The 18,806-nt window shown below is 47.8% G+C and overlaps 1 protein-coding gene across 2 annotated transcripts in view; it reads right to left on the reverse strand.

The window, feature by feature from the left end:
* Positions 1-18,806, reverse strand: part of cpne8 (copine VIII) — a 117,389-nt gene that overhangs the window by 37,695 nt on the left and 60,888 nt on the right. For both annotated transcript variants that reach the window (XM_067435863.1, XM_067435865.1), the window contains exons 7-8: positions 1,804-1,867; positions 1,113-1,216 (exon numbers count right to left, since the gene is read on the reverse strand). In XM_067435863.1, the coding sequence (XP_067291964.1) occupies positions 1,113-1,216; positions 1,804-1,867 (168 nt within the window). The remainder of the gene's footprint in view (positions 1-1,112; positions 1,217-1,803; positions 1,868-18,806) is intronic.

Consider the following 18,806-nt stretch of genomic DNA (forward strand, 5'->3'; position numbering starts at 1 on the left):
GCGAGTGTCGTCTAGGAACTCTCAATACACTTCTGAGCTGTATTCCTCTCACTCTGGACGGGCCAATCACATCGTGTATAGAGTCGGCGGGCGGGGCCATAATGACGACGGCCGAGTTGCGTTTGCGTGCTTCTAGTAAACACAGAAACTGGCGAACGGCGGTCTTTCGAATCAGCTTTAACCGGTGACTCTGGAAGACTTGGAGTTAAGCTTTTCTCTGAGAAAAGAACAAAGAACGGCACTGAAGTCATTCTTAAGAAGGGAAGATGTGTTCGGAGTTTAGCCGACCGAAAACGGTGAATGTTTAATCTGTCAACAAGCTCTGTTTCACCTTCGTTGCTCTGGTTGGTTGTAGCGCTATCCTATCGCGTGCAGAGGGAGTTTGAAAGACAACCGTTTATCCCGCCCCTCGGATTGAGCTGTCAATGGTGAGTTTCCAGACCAAACGTCTTGATGTGGGTCTGGCTTGTCAGGCTAGCTCTGCACAGTATTTTTGTGTTATTTAAAGGGTATGCTAGTAATATGCGTCTATAGGTGGGTGCACAAACCTGCTTATTACACACACACACAGATGTGCAGCAGCACACAATTTTTAAATATTAAAAATGAAAGGATTCCTCTCTGGAGCGCTCACTGAGTCTTTCCTCTTGCTAATTTCTCCATGTACTGTAAATAGCGACTCTGCACAAATGGCTTTTAAAGGGAATGGATGATGGACTGTGATTGGTTTATTGCATGTTACATCCAAAACACACCCATGACTAATTAAGAAAGCATGTGCCTGGTGCAGAGACCATTTTTTTCCGTCGTTAAACTAATACGAGTGGATTCTGACACCCCCTCAGTACACCTGAGCTTAAAATGGTTAAAATAGGTCCCTAAATGTTAATTCTGAGTGTTAATTCACATCTACTGTTTCCATTCAGCACTATGAAAATGCACATCAAAATAGTTGGATGTGGATGTGGATGTGGAGTTGGATGTGGATCTGACTGAGATTATGTTCCGTTACCTTTCACAACTTGCTGGATCCATTATCCCCAAACATTTCTTTGACTGTATTTTATGAATTGTGCCAAATGGTAAAATGGGGAGAAAAATGAAAAACTTACGTTCCATCTTCATTGCTTCGGTAAAAGACCAGGAATGGGTCTGACTTTCCAAAGAAATCTTTCTTGTCCAGTTTATTCCCACAAAACTGCATCAGCACTGACTCCTGATCAACAACAACAACACATTAACAACTAATGTTGGCATATAGTGTCTATTGTTCTAATAATAACAAAATCCACACACATACGCACAAACTGCATGATTCTGTTTTTGCAATGAGAAGAGACAGAAAGAGATAAGAAAAGAAGACGAGACACGATGAAAAAGAAAAACAAGAAAATCAGAAACGAAGAGAATATGACACATGAAAAAGAGAGGATACTAGAGTCTAGAATAAATTAGGTAGGGATCAGAAACAAGACCCAAAAAGATGAGATGAAATTAGAAGAGGTGAGACAAATCAAAAAATAAAGAAAAGACTAGATGAGGACGAACATCACAGGCAGAGAAAATAGTGCCTAAAAAGACTAGATGAGAAGAAATGAGACAGGACGAGAATGCAAGACGTGAAGAGAATAAACAATATGTGAAGAAACCCAACAAATGAGACAAGAAGAGAAGAAAAAATTAGACGAGTCAAGACACCACTATACATGAAGACAAGGGACAAGAAGAGACGAGGTGAGACTAATGGAGAGAGGAGAAAAAGACGAGGTGAGATGCGAAGACATTCGAAGTCAGAGGACATACCCGGCAATTTCCAAGTTCTTCAGCTTTCACAATAATAGTTCCACAGTTCTTCCCAGGAATGCCTCTAAAGTCAGAAGGGACAACAATGACAACATTGATCTTGACACACAGCTGACCAATTCTGAAAAGGGTTCAAAAGAACATCCTTGACTATAGGGTGACCAAACGTCCTGTTTTCCCAGGACATGTCCTGTTTTTCAAGCCCTGTCCTGGCCCTAAATAACAGTTTTCTATTCATACAGAGGGGGCATACTTTAAATATATTGAAATAAATAAGGAATCTTTGAGTAAACTTCGAGTATTATTTGAGTATCTCATTGCCAGCCCGAGTGTCCTGGTTTTCGGTAATCAAAATATGGTTACCCTATCCTTGACACTTAAAGGACAACTCCGGCGAATTTGTAAGTTTATCTTGATCGTTATATCTTTGTGAGTGCAGTCTATAGAAGAAAAAAATGAACCGGATTAGTGCTTGCAACACGTAGTTATTACAGTTAATGCCCAGAGCCCCCCCTCAGCTAAAACCGCAGCTTTGGGGGCATACACGTAACGGGTGTCTTTGTGCCTCTTAACAGACACAAAATGCAATTAAAATGTCTGTCCAACATGAACAGGTCCCTCACACGACAACGAGATGCGTTTAGCCACTTAGCCATTGTTTAAATTCACCTGTTTTAGCCGGCTAGCTGTGTCTCGCGCTGAAGTCCCGTGGGAACGCAGCGGTAGCCGGAAAAAAGGCAGTCCAGTTGGGAAGAGCGTTGTGTGTGTAACGCATGATTATTGTATTACTACACATCTTTCCTCAAGCCGTATGTGCCCAAATGGAAGGATAAATAAAGTGTACATTACCTCATTACAGTGGCTGCACCCGTCTTTAACCACCGAATGGCATTTTCTTCAACTGGCCTGGCTGTGTTGTGTCTTTGGAAGTTAGTCAAGTGTTCGCTGCAAATTTTTAAAATTCGGAAAGGCACAAACACGAACCATTTCTTCTTCACTCGTGAAGCCCGATCGGATGATCACTCTAGTGATGTCCGGTCACGAACGAATCGCTCTTTTGAACCGGTTCTTTTAGTGAACCGGGCGAACCAGTTCACCAAATCGGACTGAATCGTTCTAAACGGTTCGCGTCTCAAATCAGCGCTGACCACACACGTTATTTTAGCTACTCACTTTCTGACATGAGTGACAGTCCCTCCGAATATAAATAAACTAATGTCTTGAATTATATGTTGTAACTCCAACCGTTCACTGAACTGAGTCATGTTTTGCTGAGAAATCAGATGAACTCACGAGCCGCTGATACTGAGCATGCGCGAGTAACTGAACAAGCAGCGGTCCTCATCGGATCAGCAGTACAGAATCGAAAACTATTTCTCTCGGACACATTCAATACTGAGGACCGACGAGCCGATGAGCAGAGCCTCTTCATACACACGATTAGGGATGGGTATCGTTAAGGTTTTAACGGTATTACTACTCTTATCGATACTGCTTATCGGTCCGTTACTTTAACGGTATTCTTATCGGTACTTTTTGAGATTTTTATATATATATACTAGAATATATATTAATATATATCTATACTAGAATATATATATATATATATATATATATATATATATATATATATATATATATATATATATATATATATATATATATATATATTCTAGTAATCAAATGTAAAATAACACTGCATAGTTTATCATAAATAGCCTAAATTAATGCTTATTAAAGCTGAAGTTATTCATTCAAGAGCTGTGAGTGATTTTCTCTTTGCATTTGGTTGTTTAATTCGCAGTAATTCGTCAGCATGTTTATTTACACCACTGCCTCTTTAAGACAGATGTGTCAATCTATAGGCGACTGATAATAGGCAGATGCACTACATTTTCTCCAGACTATATCCATAATAACTACGTCCATTTTAGACACAAACTGTGTTGTGTTTAAGAGACTCTCCAAGCCGGTCATTATGACATAGATGTTTGTGTACATTTGATCGTTTAGACGCGAGTGCGAAACCGAAAGTGTTATTTGCTCGTCTCGTTGCGGGCTGTTTCAGAGCGCGCGCCGACTTGGGAACAATCTCTTGCGGACATTTTTGTGCTTTTAATCGCTCTTTTTATTATTAAACGCGTCCCACAACCAACAGTAGCTAGACTGTATTTTACAACAATCACTGATCGTGCTGATTCTGTCATACGTTTGAGTTTTAGGGAGAAATGACAGCGTTGCTGCAAAGGGAATTAAGTTGCGCTAGACATAAATATTATTTTTATAATCTTTGGAAGCCAAAATCTAAAATAAAATCAGACTATCACAGATCTAAAGTGTAACCAGCTATGTTTGAATGTTTAGTTCTGTCCTCGGCTGTCGTTTGTGCCTCTCTCTCTCTCTCTCTCTCTCTCTCTCTCTCTCTCTCTCTCTCTCTCTCTCTCTCTCTCTCTCTCTCTCTCTCTCTCTCTCTCTCTCTCTCTCTCTCTCTCTCTCTCTCTCTCTCTCGTCACGTGTATTTTCAAAAGTACCGACAGCAGAACCGATAAAGTCCGAGCTTATCGATACAACGGTCTTTCAAAATTCATCCCCGGGGCCCGTTCAATACACACGATGCTCTTCCCCACTGGACTGTTTTACCGGCTACAACGGTGTTCCCACGGGACTTCAGCGCGAGACACAGCTAGCTGCCTAAAACAGGTGAATTTAAACAATGGCTAAGTGGCTAAACGCATCTCGTTGTTGTGTAAGGGACCTGTTCATCCTGGACGAACATTTTAATTGCATTTTGTGTCTGTTAAGAGGTACAAACACACCCGTTACGTCTATGCCCCCAAAGCTGCGGTTTTAGCTGAGGGGGACTCTGGGCATTAACTGTAATAACTCCGTGTTGCAAGCACCAATCCGGTTCGGGTTTTTTTCTATAGACTGTACTCACAAAGATATAACGATCAAGATAAACTTAAAAATTCGCTGGAGTTGTCCTTTAACCGGAGGACTGATTCTGTAGTAAGTGTCCTAAAAAATATAACATTGCTCTGGATGTAAGTGCCTGTTAAAGGAGTAATTAGTAAATACTGTATGTCTGCGTTATATGAATGGGTATCTACAGCCCAATCTGTGTGAATGAGTGAACCTTTATAAGAGATCATAGCTAGCCAACAGTTATGAATGCATGTACGTATCTGTACGGCATAAATAAATGAGTGTTTGTAGAAGCAGACAGGCTTCTTAAATTCAGACTCTTATATAAGACTACACTCAAGAAGCACAAGATGGAATTGAATTTAAATTGTATGGACCCAACACTTCAACGTCCTGCACAAGTGCCTGACAAAGATGAACGATGAAAGATTTTGAAGATAATTTGATGAGAGAAGAAACTCTCCCTTACTTATGCGTTGGCAGCAATGCCTTGAGTGCTTGTTTCAATTCCACTAAGTAGTTCTGGGTTATGTTATAGAGGTTATAAAAGCAGATCCATGCTAACTGAAGACATGCCTTTAATCTGCTCTGAATCTACAGATGTCCTCTGAGGCACTCTCCTAAATTAACCTGAATTGTGAAGCCGTCTAACAGGAATTACTTAGAATAAAGTTGAAAGAGAAAGAAAGCGACAAAAAGCTACCCAGTGTTGCTCTACAAGCCAATCATATTTAGAACCAGTTCAAACTGCAATCAAATTGTGGGAGATCACAAACATGACAGTAAAAATGACATGACAGTTTTCTTTCTATAGAGTGTGGCGTGGCATGATGTGACCAAGACAGCTCAGTGCCTGTAAACACTAGCCTGGATGCCAGCCGAGCTTAGCTCCGCCCACAACATGTTTAGGTCGGGCGGTTCGGTCTGGCCTCGCTCCATAGAGGAGTAATTATCCCCGAACAGAAACTGTTCGGACCAATGAAATCATCAGAGCGGGCTTTAGACGATGACGGACAGATGATCAACAGTAACGTAATCATCACGTCATCAAAGGGGCTTGGGTTATATTTACTCAAATCCTGAAAGGAGAGCTTGTTTGTATCTGCATTCATCTTCACAATTTCTCTCAAAAATGATTATCATGTTGGTTAAGTACTCTGTGTATCATTAAATTATTTTATTTTTTTACAACACCGGCAAAGATCGTTTATTCCAGCGCGCGTGCAGACAGGGTTGCCAAGTTTTTACAACAAAAAAACTGTTTGAACTGGTTCTAAATATGATTGGCTTGTAGAGCAACACTGGGTAGCTTTTTGTCGGGGCGGCAGTGGCTCAGTGGTTCATGTAGGTTGTCTACAAACCAGAAGGTTGGTGGTTCAATCCCCGGTTCCACCTGACCAAGTGTCGAAGTGTCCATGAGCAAGACACCTAACCCCAGCTGCTCCCGACGAGCTGGATGGCGCCTTACATGGCTGACATCGCCGTCGGTGTATGAATGGGTGAATGTGAGGCAAAAATGTAAAGCGCTTTGGATAAAAGCGCTATATAAATGCAGTCCATCCATTTACAACAAAACCGCCAACTACTAGCCCAAAACAACGGCTTCTCAGGGGGTTCTCCGGAAAGAAATGGTGTTTGGGGGGTAAAATGTGTGTTATTCTGGCAAGGTTGCCTGCTAAAATTTGCACTCATGGGTCTATATATCACATAATAGTCGCTTAAACCCGCGGACATAGAAAACAACCCGCTGGAAAAAACGTGGACTTGGCAACACAGTGCAGTTGAGCTCTGTTGACATTTGGCAACTAACGTAATGCGTCACTCCGGCGCTCTGATTGGTTGATGTCTTTCCTGGTTGGGTTGAAACACGCCCCATAATCACAGCCCAATGGAGCAGTTTCAAACTCATATTCTGACTAGAATTGAGTATGACCACGTCAGGCTATGTAAACACGAGAAATCTCACAAAATCTCTTGCGGTCAAACGTGACTTCATAGTAAACAAATATGCAGACATTGGGCAAAAAAAAATGGCGATAATACCGGTTGTGTCACGATCCCTGTCCTGTGTCTTGTGTTTTGTAAGGACATGTTGAAGTGTATTCTTAGTTCCCATTGTTTGTGTGGTCACTTCCTGTGTTTGATTTCTGTTTTGCCTTGTACCTTGATGTCACCATACCCACATTAGTTCCCATGATATCAGATCACCAACACCTGTCCCACATCAGCCTGTTAAGCTGTTCATTTTAACATTTGTGCTTCAGTTGTTGTTTTTCGGTAGTTGATCCTGATATGTGTTCCTGTTGTTGCACTCCTGCCTTCTCTGTGTGGATTTATACTCTTGTTCTTGGATTGGATTATTCTATATTTGTGTTGCTTTAATAAAATTGTGCTTGCATCTGGATTGTCACTGCCTCGTTATGCTCGCACTTTACAAAGGTTCCCTTATCGAGGGAACTTCCCACTGCGTCGAAACGCTTTGGGGGATGCTCCCTAAGCATCAGCGAATCTGAAGTCTGAATAAACATTAGTCCAATCCGATTGGTCGTGCGTGATGACGTCATTGTGACGGCGTACCCGGAAGTATAAAAGGGGAGCCGGCGCATAATGGCGGCAGTTATTGCTCTTCAGCATAGCGCTCTCTGTTTGGTCTGTCTATTTACTGTTGTCTGTCCAGTTGCGAGTGTGTGTGTGAAAGATTTATTTAAAAAGTATGGAAGAGAGAAGGAGTGCATTTAGGCAGTGTGTGCATCCGTGTCCGCGTTACATCTCGGGATCGGATACACACCTGTTATGTGTGCAGTGTCTGGGTGTTCAGCACGCTCGGGCGGCTCTCGAGGGAGCCGCCTGTGAACACTGCGAGCGGCTGACACTCAGACTGCTCCGCTCTTGGCTGGCCGTGTTCGATGAGACCGGCCAGCCTCGTGAGCCCCGTGGTTCTGGACCCGCGGTCGCTGAGGCGGCTCGGCGTCGCAGATCATGGGGCTCACAGCGGGACTTGTCAGAGGGTTTCGGGACTGCCGCGGCATTTTCCCAATCCTCCTCTGACAGTTCCGACGATCTTCCTCCCCGTGTGGAAGCCCGCTTGGCGGCATCTTCCCCCGGGTTGGAGGGTCCGATGCTTGAGCTGTCTGATTCTGAGGAATTAGATGTGCTCAGCATCGAGGCGGGTGACGTTAAAACACCATACACACTGCTTCATTCATAAAATAAGGTGCTCAGGCAGTCCCCGAGGGGGCTGCCTGTAGTAACCCGGTGTTCTCGGTTCCCGTGCGGAAGCCCGCGATGCGGCTCTTCCCCGGGAGGGAGAACCAGATGCTTGAGCGATCTGATTCCGAGGAATTAGATGTGCTCAGCGTCGACGGAGAGAAGCAAATGAGAGCTCGCCACCTCATAATGCAGGCTCGATCTCGCGCTGTCTGCAACAGAAGTGAACACATGCTATATGTGTACATGTGATACTGTTTAGCGAGGCTTGCAGTCAGCTCCTGAGGGTGCTGGCTGCATGTGGTCGTTGAGAAATGTCTCGTAGCGTACAGAAACGTGCGTTTTCGAGTGTTTCAGCCTCGCGCCTGTGGTCTTTCATCTCGAGGGATGAAAGCCAAATATGTTGGGAACGATTCGAATCTCGCGTTGCTGAGGCAGCGTGTAGATGACGAGTAGTTGAATACATATTTAAACACTATGGTCTGGTGATTAGGGCTGCATTTAATTCTGAGGAATTTAAATTAAACATTATCTGACTTTGAGGAGTTAGATATGTCTATTCAGCCTATCATTCAGCATGTTCACGTGATGGGTGATTATGGTGGCATTTATTTCTGAGGAATTAAATGGGATTTATCTAACTTTGAGGAGTTAGATTATCAGCCTATTATCCCAGTTGTGTTCACTATTTGGGTGTTTTTGGTGGCATTTAATTCTGTGCAATTAAATGGGATTTATCTGACTTTGAGGAGTTAGGTATTTCAGCCTATCATCCAAATTGTGTTCACTTGTATATTTATTGCTCCCGGGGAGCGTTCGAGATCGCCTCCTCTGTGGAGTCTTCTGGAAGTCGATGCTGCGATCCGCCGTCTACGACGCTCGGGCCACATTGGCTTCCAGCGAACGCATGCTGCTCTAGCCGCCTCTAGAAAGACTGCAGCTGGGTAGCAAACGCGTTCGCACACCGAAAATCCTCCCCGACTAAGCCCTGCCGGGTGGCCGCTTCAGGGGGTCGGGCAGGAGGCTCGGTGGGTACCAGAGACCAGCCTTGAGAGGCTGGTTCCCCTAGTAGAATATATCAGCGCATAGTCATTATGCTCCTGAATATATCTGCTTGGGCCCTGCGTACCATTGGCAAAGGGTGCAGACTGCAGTTCAGTGTTCCAATACCGAAGTCATCGGTGTGGTCTGAGTGGTGGTGTGCCCAGCCCAGTGGCCTGCTGGCCAGCCCCCTTTCCAGAGGAGCGATCGAGGTCGCCTCCTCTGTGGAGTTTTCTGGAAGTCGATGCTGCGATCCGCCGTCTATGACGCTCGGGCCACATTGACTTCCTGCGAACGCATGCTACTCTAGCCGCCTCTAGGGAGACCTCGGCTGGGCAACGAACTTGTTCGCACACCGAAAATCCTCCCCGACTAAGCCCTGCCGGGTGGCCGCTTCAGGGGGTCGGGCAGGAGGTTTGGTGGGTACCAGAGACCAGCCTTGAGAGGCTGGTTCCCCTAGTAGAATATCTCGGCGCATGGTTATGCTCCCGAATATATCTGCTGGGGCCCTGTGTACCTTGGGCAAAGGGTAGAGACTGCAGTTCAGCGTTCCACCACCGGGGTTCATCGGTGTGGCCTGAATAGTGGTGTGCCCAGCCCAGTGGCAGGTAGGGAACAGGAAGTGTGCTCCCTGAGGGTAAAGGAGGCTATATTGTGTATCCCTCCGCCAGACAGGGAGTCCAGCTTTACGGTCGCTACTTCATGGTTCCCAAAGAGGATGGAAGGGTGCATCTATTATTAAATCGGAGGTACTTGAACCGTTCTCTGAGGAGATTCAGGTTCAAGATGCTCACTATCCCATCGTGAGTCAGATCCAGTTCGAGGACTGGTTCGTCACTGTGGCAAGGGGGGCGTGGTTCAGCGAGGTCTGCAGCGGGAGAGAGAGCCGCGGGACGAGCGGTAAGTGAGTGGGTTGGAAGCAGATTAATAACACCTGTCTCTCGTTCCAGTAATGAGCGCGGAGAGGGGATAAAACCTAGGTGGAACCGGAGATCCAGGAGAGAGAGAGGGACTGCTGACGCGACACACACACACACTCACGGACATTGAGTTGTGAGACACGTTGACCCGGAAGCGGAACGTTTAACCGGAACCCGGAAGTGACCGAGAGAGATACACACGGGCAATAGCCGTGTGAAGAGACTGAGTTTTTGTTCTAATAAAGAGAAGCGTCAGCAGTCAAACCGTCCCCCTTGTCCTCTTCCTTCCTTACACAAACGAACTTTATCACACTGGTGCCGAAACCCGGGAAGGAAGTAGGACAGCGCCGCCGCCATGACAACGCCCTCCGCCTCGCCATTTGCGGACATCATCACCTCCCTCGCGGTCCTCCACCAAGACCAACATCAGGCAATGCTGGACCTGCGGGCGGACCAGGAGCGCCGCTTCGAGGCGATTGTCCGCGGCCAGCAAGAGGACCGCGAGCGGTTCCGGAGCTGGATGGATCGGGAGGTTCGCGCCGAAGCCGCCGGGCGGGCTAGCGCATCGGTCCACATGCCCCTCCACAAGATGGGGCCAGAGGACGATCCGGAGGCCTTCATAGACCTCTTCCAGAAGACCGCGGAGGCCTCCGGCTGGCCCCGGGCACAGTGGCCGGTGCGCCTCATTCCATTACTAACAGGAGAAGCCCAGGCGGCCGCCCAACATCTGCCGGTAGCGAACCTCCTGAAGTACGAGGATCTAAAAAGGGCCATCCTACAGAGGGTCGGTCGGACCCCGGAGCAACACCGCCAGAGGTTCCGCTCCCTGGAATGGGGCGAGGCCGGCCGACCCTTCGCTATGGCCCAACAGCTCCGGGACTCGTGCCGCAGATGGCTCTTGGCCGGCGGAAGCGACGTGGACCATACCATCGATCTGGTGGTGCTGGAGCAATTCATCACTCGGCTCCCAAGAAAGACCGCCGAGTGGGTCCAGTGCCACCGGCCCACGTCGCTGGAGACGGCCATCCAGCTGGCGGAGGACCACCTGGTGGCGTGCCCGGGGGTCGGCGAGCCCTCACTAACTTCTCACTCTCTCTCTCCCCCCTCTGTCTCTCCCTCTCGCCCTGTCCCTCTCCCCAGGTCCCGTCCTCCAGGCCCTCCTCGCGTTCCCCCCAGAGGTCGGGGTGGGATGGGCCCAGGACCGTCCGGGAGTTCGCGGGCTCCGCCCAGGGGGGCGGGGCCGCTGGGGGCGGGTGGTGATAATGGCTCCGGTTGCACACCCTCCCCGCGCTCATTTTCCAACCCACTCCCCGCCGCAGGGGTGGCGGGTAAGCCTGGGCTGGCCTGCTGGCGGTGCGGTGATCCGGATCATTTTGTGGACCGATGTCCGAGGATGGACATCGGGACAATGATCCGGATCCCGGACGTCCAGCGGACCACCCCCGATCAAGCAGGAGAGTACCAAATTCCTGTAAGTATCAAGGGGGGTACATATCAGGCCTTGGTGGATTCAGGATGTAACCAAACCTCGATCCATCAAAGCCTGATGCAGCCTGGGGCATTGGATACAAGCCGCATGGTTAAGGTGCGGTGTGTGCACGGGGATGTGGTGGAATATCCGGTTGTCCCAGTCACGATACAGTTTAGGGGGAAAAAGCATAGTGTTGAGGTGGCGGTTAGTCCCCACCTCCGGCATCCGCTAATTCTGGGGACGAATTGGCCCGCCTTTTCGGCATTATTGGGGTCGTTATGCGCGGATGCCGCTTGGGAAAACAAGGCTAGGAACGGGGCGGTGCGAGTGCAGGTTGGCGAGACTGATACGGGACCCTTGGGAACAGCTTCAGAGGAACCGAGCGGGGTCGAGAGACTGATTCTCTCGGACAGCGATGACTTCCCTCTGGAGCAGTCTCAAGATGAGACCCTAAAACATGCATTTCAGCAGGTCCGCTCTATCGACGGTCAGTCTCTCCAACCCGCGTTGCCCGTCACGTATCCTTATTTTGCCATAATTAAGGATCGGTTGTATCGAGTGACCCAAGACACTCAGACAAAAGTGGATACAACCCAGTTATTAGTACCAAAGAGCCGCCGGGAAATGCTTTTCCAGGCGGCTCACTCGAACCCGATGGCGGGCCACCTGGGGCAGGCGGCCACACTGAATCGCTTAATGACCCGATTTTTTTGGCCAGGCATTCATGACAATGTGCGCAGGTGGTGCGCGTCTTGCCCTGAATGTCAGTTGGTGAATCCACTGGCCGCCCCAAAAGCGCCATTGCGCCCCCTTCCATTAATGCAGGTCCCCTTCGAGAGAATTGCGATGGACCTCATCGGGCCATTGGAGCGATCCGCATGCGGACATCGTTTTGCGTTAGTCATCGTGGACTACGCAACACGATATCCGGAGGCAGTGGCTCTCCGCAACATCTCCGCGAAGAGTGTTGCGGACGCACTGTTTCGTCTGATCTCCCGAGTGGGGATTCCGAAAGAAATCCTCACTGATCAAGGCACGGCGTTTATGTCACGCACGATGAGCGAACTCTACGGATTATTGGGCATTAAATCCATTCGAACAAGCGTCTATCACCCACAAACGGACGGCTTGGTCGAACGATTTAATCGCACTCTTAAATCCATGATCCGTAAGTTCGTACAGGAAGACGCCAAAAATTGGGATCGGTGGTTAGAACCCCTCTTATTTGCCGTGCGGGAGGTTCCACAAGCCTCCACGGGGTTTTCCCCCTTCGAGCTTCTCTACGGACGACAGCCACGGGGGGTGCTGGACGTCCTACGAGAAACTTGGGAGGAGGGACCTTCTTTGGCCAAAAACGAAATTCAGTACGTCATGGACTTGCGAACAAAACTCCACACCTTGGGGCGGCTATCTAGGGAGAATTTGTTGCAAGCCCAGGACCGCCAGAGCCGGTCATATAACAGGGGTACAAAACTACGCAAATTCACACCGGGAGAGAAAGTGCTCGTTCTACTCCCTACGTCGAGCTCAAAATTAATGTCAAAGTGGCAGGGGCCGTTTGAGGTCGCACGACAGATAGGAGAGCTCGATTATGAAGTGATACGATCCGATAGGAACGGGGCACGTCAAATATACCACCTCAACCTGCTAAAAAAATGGAATGAGGTGGAATCAGTGTTGTTGGCAACGGTGATCGGGGGAGAGGATGATCTCGGGCCAGAGGCGAGCATTAAAGCGCAATCAGTCGCGCTGGCCCCTGGGGGAGATCACCTCTCACCGTTACAACTCTCTGATTTATCAAAATTGCAGGCGGAGTTCGCTGACGTGTTCTCGCCCCTACCGGGACGTACCGACTTGATTCAGCACCATATCGAGACCGAGCCGGGCGTGGTAGTTCGCAGCCGGCCGTATCGCTTGCCTGAACATAAGAAAAAAGTAGTTCAGGAAGAATTAGGCGCAATGCTCGACATGGGAGTAATCGAGGAGTCCAACAGTGACTGGGCGAGCCCGATAGTTTTGGTCCCCAAAACAGACGGCTCGGTCAGGTTCTGTGTGGACTACCGCAAGGTGAACGCTGTGTCGAAATTCGACGCGTATCCAATGCCGCGGGTTGACGAGTTGCTTGATCGGTTAGGCACGGCTCGATTTTATTCGACACTGGACTTAACAAAGGGCTATTGGCAGATCCCCTTGTCTCCATTGTCCAAAGAAAAGACAGCTTTCACCACGCCGTTTGGATTACACCAATTTGTCACGCTTCCTTTCGGCTTGTTCGGAGCGCCCGCAACCTTCCAGCGACTCATGGATAGGATTTTGCGCCCCCATGCTGCGTATGCTGCTGCGTACCTGGATGACATAGTGATTTATAGTCACGATTGGCAGCGGCATATGCAGCATGTGAGGGCGGTCCTGAGGTCGCTGAGGGGAGCGGGGCTCACGGCCAACCCAAAGAAGTGTGCGATTGGGCGGGTGGAAGTAAGGTATCTGGGCTTCCACTTGGGTCATGGTCAGGTGCGTCCCCAAATTGATAAGACTGCCTCAATTGCAACCTGTCCGAGGCCCAAGACCAAAAAGGAGGTAAGACAGTTTTTGGGGCTGGCGGGATATTATAGACGGTTTATACCAAATTATTCGGACCTCACCAGCCCTTTGACTGATCTTACTAGAAAGGGGCTACCAGATACGGTCCAGTGGACGGAGCCGTGTCAACAGGCTTTTACCCAAGTGAAGGCTGCTCTATGTGGCGGGCCGCTTTTACACTCCCCTGACTTTTCTCTCCCTTTCTTGTTGCAGACTGACGCGTCGGACAGGGGGCTGGGCGCAGTCCTGGCCCAGGAGGTGGAGGGGGGAGAGCGGCCGGTGCTGTACATTAGCCGTAAGCTCTCCAAGAGGGAAGCTAAGTACAGCACCATAGAGAAGGAGTGTTTGGCCATCAGATGGGCCGTTCTCACTCTCCGCTATTACCTCCTGGGGCGGGAGTTCACCCTCTGTTCGGACCACGCTCCTCTCCAATGGCTCCACCGCATGAAGGATACCAACGCGCGGATCACCCGTTGGTATCTAGCTCTTCAGCCGTTTAAATTCAAGGTGGTCCACAGGCCGGGTGCTCAGATGGCTGTGGCCGATTTCCTCTCCAGAAATGGGGGGGGGGGGGGGCTGCAGGCCGGACGGCTCCCCGGCCTGAGTCGGGCGGTGGGGGTATGTGGCAAGGGGGGCGTGGTTCAGCGAGGTCTGCAGCGGGAGAGAGAGCCGCGGGACGAGCGGTAAGTGAGTGGGTTGGAAGCAGATTAATAACACCTGTCTCTCGTTCCAGTAATGAGCGCGGAGAGGGGATAAAACCTAGGTGGAACCGGAGATCCAGGAGAGAGAGAGGGACTGCTGACGCGACACACACACACACTCACGGACATTGAGTTGTGAGACACGTTGACCCGGAAGCGGAACGTTTAACCGGAACCCGGAAGTGACCGAGAGAGATACACACGGGCAATAGCCGTGTGAAGAGACTGAGTTTTTGTTCTAATAAAGAGAAGCGTCAGCAGTCAAACCGTCCCCCTTGTCCTCTTCCTTCCTTACACAAACGAACTTTATCACAGTCACGATGTATCTAAAGACGCATATTTCATATCTCCATCCTTCCTGCCCACAGGAGGCCTGAGGTTCGCTTTCGGGGGCGAGGCGTACCAATATTGGGTTCTTCCCTTTGGCCTCACTGTTAAGCACACCACTGTGAAGCACTTTCAGAGAGTGCTGGGGCACATGGCAGCAGCGTCCAACGTGATACCGTTCGGCCTGCTACACATGAGACCCCTCCAGTGGTGGTTTTCCCCCAGAGGGAATCCCTTTCGTATGATCAGGGTAACGCGCAGATGCCTTCGTTCCCTAGTCATATTGAAGAAACCTTGATTTCTGTCCCAGGGGCCAGTGTGGAAGATCCCATCGAGGGTGGTCAGGTCTTTGGTTCTGCAGGCATTTCATCCTCCGCCTCACGTGACGGCGGAAGAGGGGAGACTTCACCTACTCTGCCCGGTCAGGGCACTCAGGGTGTATCTGGCGAAGTCTGCACAGTGGAGGAGATCACAACAACTGTTGGTGTGTTTCGGCTCACCCAAGAAGGGGTTGCCTGCGTCTACTCAGACAATCTGTAACTGGATTGTCCAGGCGATAACCATGGCTTATTAACCATGACAGGTGCGCAGTTTGCCTTCACCTGTAGCCGTGAGGGCACATTCCACCAGAGGTATGGCCTCTTCGGTGGCACTCCTTTCTGGGGTCCCCTTGCAGGATACCTGTGAGGCGGCGGGGTGGGCTACCCCACACACTTTTATCAGGTTTTACAGCCTGGATCTCCCTGCAACGCCTGGCGCGAGGTTGCTCCAACCCTAGTTGTGCCCGGTTTCCGGCTTCACACTAGGACAGGCGCTACCCTCGGTGTGGCCTAGTGGGTACTCATCCCCATTTCGTCGTTCCGACGCAGTGGGAAGTTCCCTCGATAAGGGAACGGCTCGGGTTATGTATATAACCCTTGTTCCCTGAGAGGGAACGAGCACTGTGTGGCGCCGCCACACCTCGGCACGCCTGGAGCGCATGCTTCAGAGCAAAGAACTGCCGCCATTATGCGCCGGCTCCCCTTTTATACTTCCGGGTACGCCGTCACAATGACGTCATCACGCACGACCAATCGGATTGGACTAGTTTTTATTCAGACTTCAGATTCGCTGATGCTTAGGGAGCATCCCCCAAAGCGTTTCGACAAGGGTTATATACATAACCCGAGCCGTTTTCCCTTTTCCTAGTTGATTCCCCTTTCACAGTAGGGAGGTTAAGGAAGATTTAACCCAAAATATTTCTTGGGAGGGGGCAGTAGGCAGCAATCTCCGGTGGCCACAGAGTTTGTCCGACCATGGATTCCAGAATGCCTTAAGTGGTCAAGAGCGTAAGGAATTATGGTCACGAGTCCAGCTAGTGTTTGTAGCAACTTCTACACCAAAGCCTCTTCACAACATGGCTACGCTAGAACTTCTAGACATCATAAATGTCGCGCTAAAGTCTTCAGCCGTCATGGACACCACACCAGTGTTTCCGATCATTGTGAATGTTGCACTTGAAGACACCCAGGCGTTCCAAGGGCATCTAAGGCTGATCTCCAGCTTGGCGGATCCACCGCTGATTTTGACAATAGCAGTTAGCAACCCGTTAGGCAACCCGTTTGTGTAACGGTACACAAATCTGACGGTTCGGTACATACCTCGGTTTTGAAGTCACGGTTTCGGTATGACTGGTACAGCAGTATTTGAAAATTGCTTTTTATTTATTTTTATTCAACAGTAGTTTACTGAAAAAAATATGTCTAAATGAATTCAATTATAACTAAACGTTTCTTAGAGATAATGCTGTAAATATAGGGAGTCCTTAAAAGGTTAAAAACAGAGCCCAAATATGCTTCAATTCAGTTATTTTTAGATATGATAATCAATCCTCATAATCTTCACATAAGGTAGTTTTTGCATTAACTTCTAAATCTAATTAAATATTTTTTCTTCTCCATCGTAGATGAAATATAATCATTTATACACAGCTGTCAAATCATAAAAGATATATTTAAACATACATTAAATAAACAAGACATCACTAACAGGTTAAGCAGAATATAATGAATATATAGGCATAGGCTAATATATAGTGCATTTAGCGAAAGAGTTTGTTTCTCTACTGAACTAACACAGATGTGCACACACTAAATGACTTGCCTGAGGTAAATGTGATGATACGGGACATTGCAAACTGTTTTGTCTTTCCACGGTTGAAACACCGATTGAGTGATTACACGACATATTATACATTTCAGTAAGTTGTAATGTATCCTCAACATAGCCTACCTTAAGAGATATTAATTCATGTTTATTCTTTAGGAAGAGATGACCGCGTTTACTCGCGCGCCGCGCTGCCGTTTAAACTGACGCGCCTATACTGATCAGTCACGAAACATTAAAGAGTGTCAAAACAGCATTTATCCTTTGAATTTTATGTTAACATGGACTGAATACTTAATTTGTTTGTGAGGGATCTCTGATTGAAGTGTGTTCCGTGCTTAAAACAAGCCGACTGTTAACTATTAAATATTGCATTATAGCGTTCGGTACACACGTGCACCGAACCGAAAGCCCTCTACCGAAACGGTTGTGTACCGTTACACTCCTAATATATATATATATATATATATATATATATATATATATATATATATATATATATATATATATATATATATATATATATATATATATATATATATATATATATACATACATACTGTTCCTAGATTCTCTAAGAACAGTTCTGATACTACAAACATCAAAGAAATGTACATGGTTGTCAGACCATTGTGTCTGAAAAATGTATTTGTTCAAAAGTGTAAAGGCGTTCATCATTTGGTTTGGGGGAAGAGTTGCACCCTTTTCAAAATATGAGATCATTGGATTCCATACAGAATAAAAATGTTTGGTGGCTCCTCTAAGAGAATATTTAGTTTTCTCCAATTTCAAGAACAGCATTACATCACTAAGCCAGAGTGAGATTGAAGGTGGGGTGAACCACCTTCCGCGGCTTGAACTTCTGCGCCGACCCCGATTTGTCCACAGAAGTACGCGGAAAACGTAGTTTGCCTGCTGCATGGTGCTGCAGCGATCCCCATCATCTGGTCTTCAGCTGTCATGCCTCGACAACGTCATCAGGACACTGCCGAATTGGGAATATTGTGACCCGTCACGGAAACCAGGGACACAAGTCGGCAGCACAACTTTCGCGCAAAATGCGGAAAAAGCATTTTTTTTTTCTTCTAATTTTGTGATTTTCGTTTTTTTGCAGAATCTGTTAGTTGAGATCACGAAGAAGCCTCTCCGTTTTTGAGACAGCAGTATTGGTGTATTTAAAAGTGTACATTTTGAGGTTGAAATCGGCTTGTTTTCGGAGATTCTAGCACGCAGTAGGGGCGTGTCTCCGAGGTAAGCGTGGCTACTTATTATGCAGTGCTCTGGCCGCAGCAGGCATCGAGATCTGCAAGAATACTTTTCTGTTTCTTATGGGGTGAGTTTCATTCTAAGAACATGCAGCCTACACGTTATCTCATGTTTAGTCCATGTTTAGACCTTCCCATATCTACCTATTGTTATTAGCTAGCTCAGTTTCAATTGTAATCGTTAGCATTGTATCACTTGCCAAAAACCGCCATTACTATAATGGCCTTTTAGATGGTAATGTTAGCATCTGCTATTAATTTGAATAATGCTTGAATTGACTGGTGTGAATGCGGTCCGATTTTTCCCATTGCGTCTGTCGTTACTAGCAACCATGCAGCTTTACAGGGTGTGTGGCTTATCTAAATGAGATGTAAATGAGCCCTATTGTCACTCCCAGCAGGTGAGAACAGGTGAGAACTA

This window comes from Pseudorasbora parva, chromosome 25 (genome assembly GCF_024679245.1).
Source record: "Pseudorasbora parva isolate DD20220531a chromosome 25, ASM2467924v1, whole genome shotgun sequence".
NCBI lineage: Eukaryota > Metazoa > Chordata > Actinopteri > Cypriniformes > Gobionidae > Pseudorasbora > Pseudorasbora parva.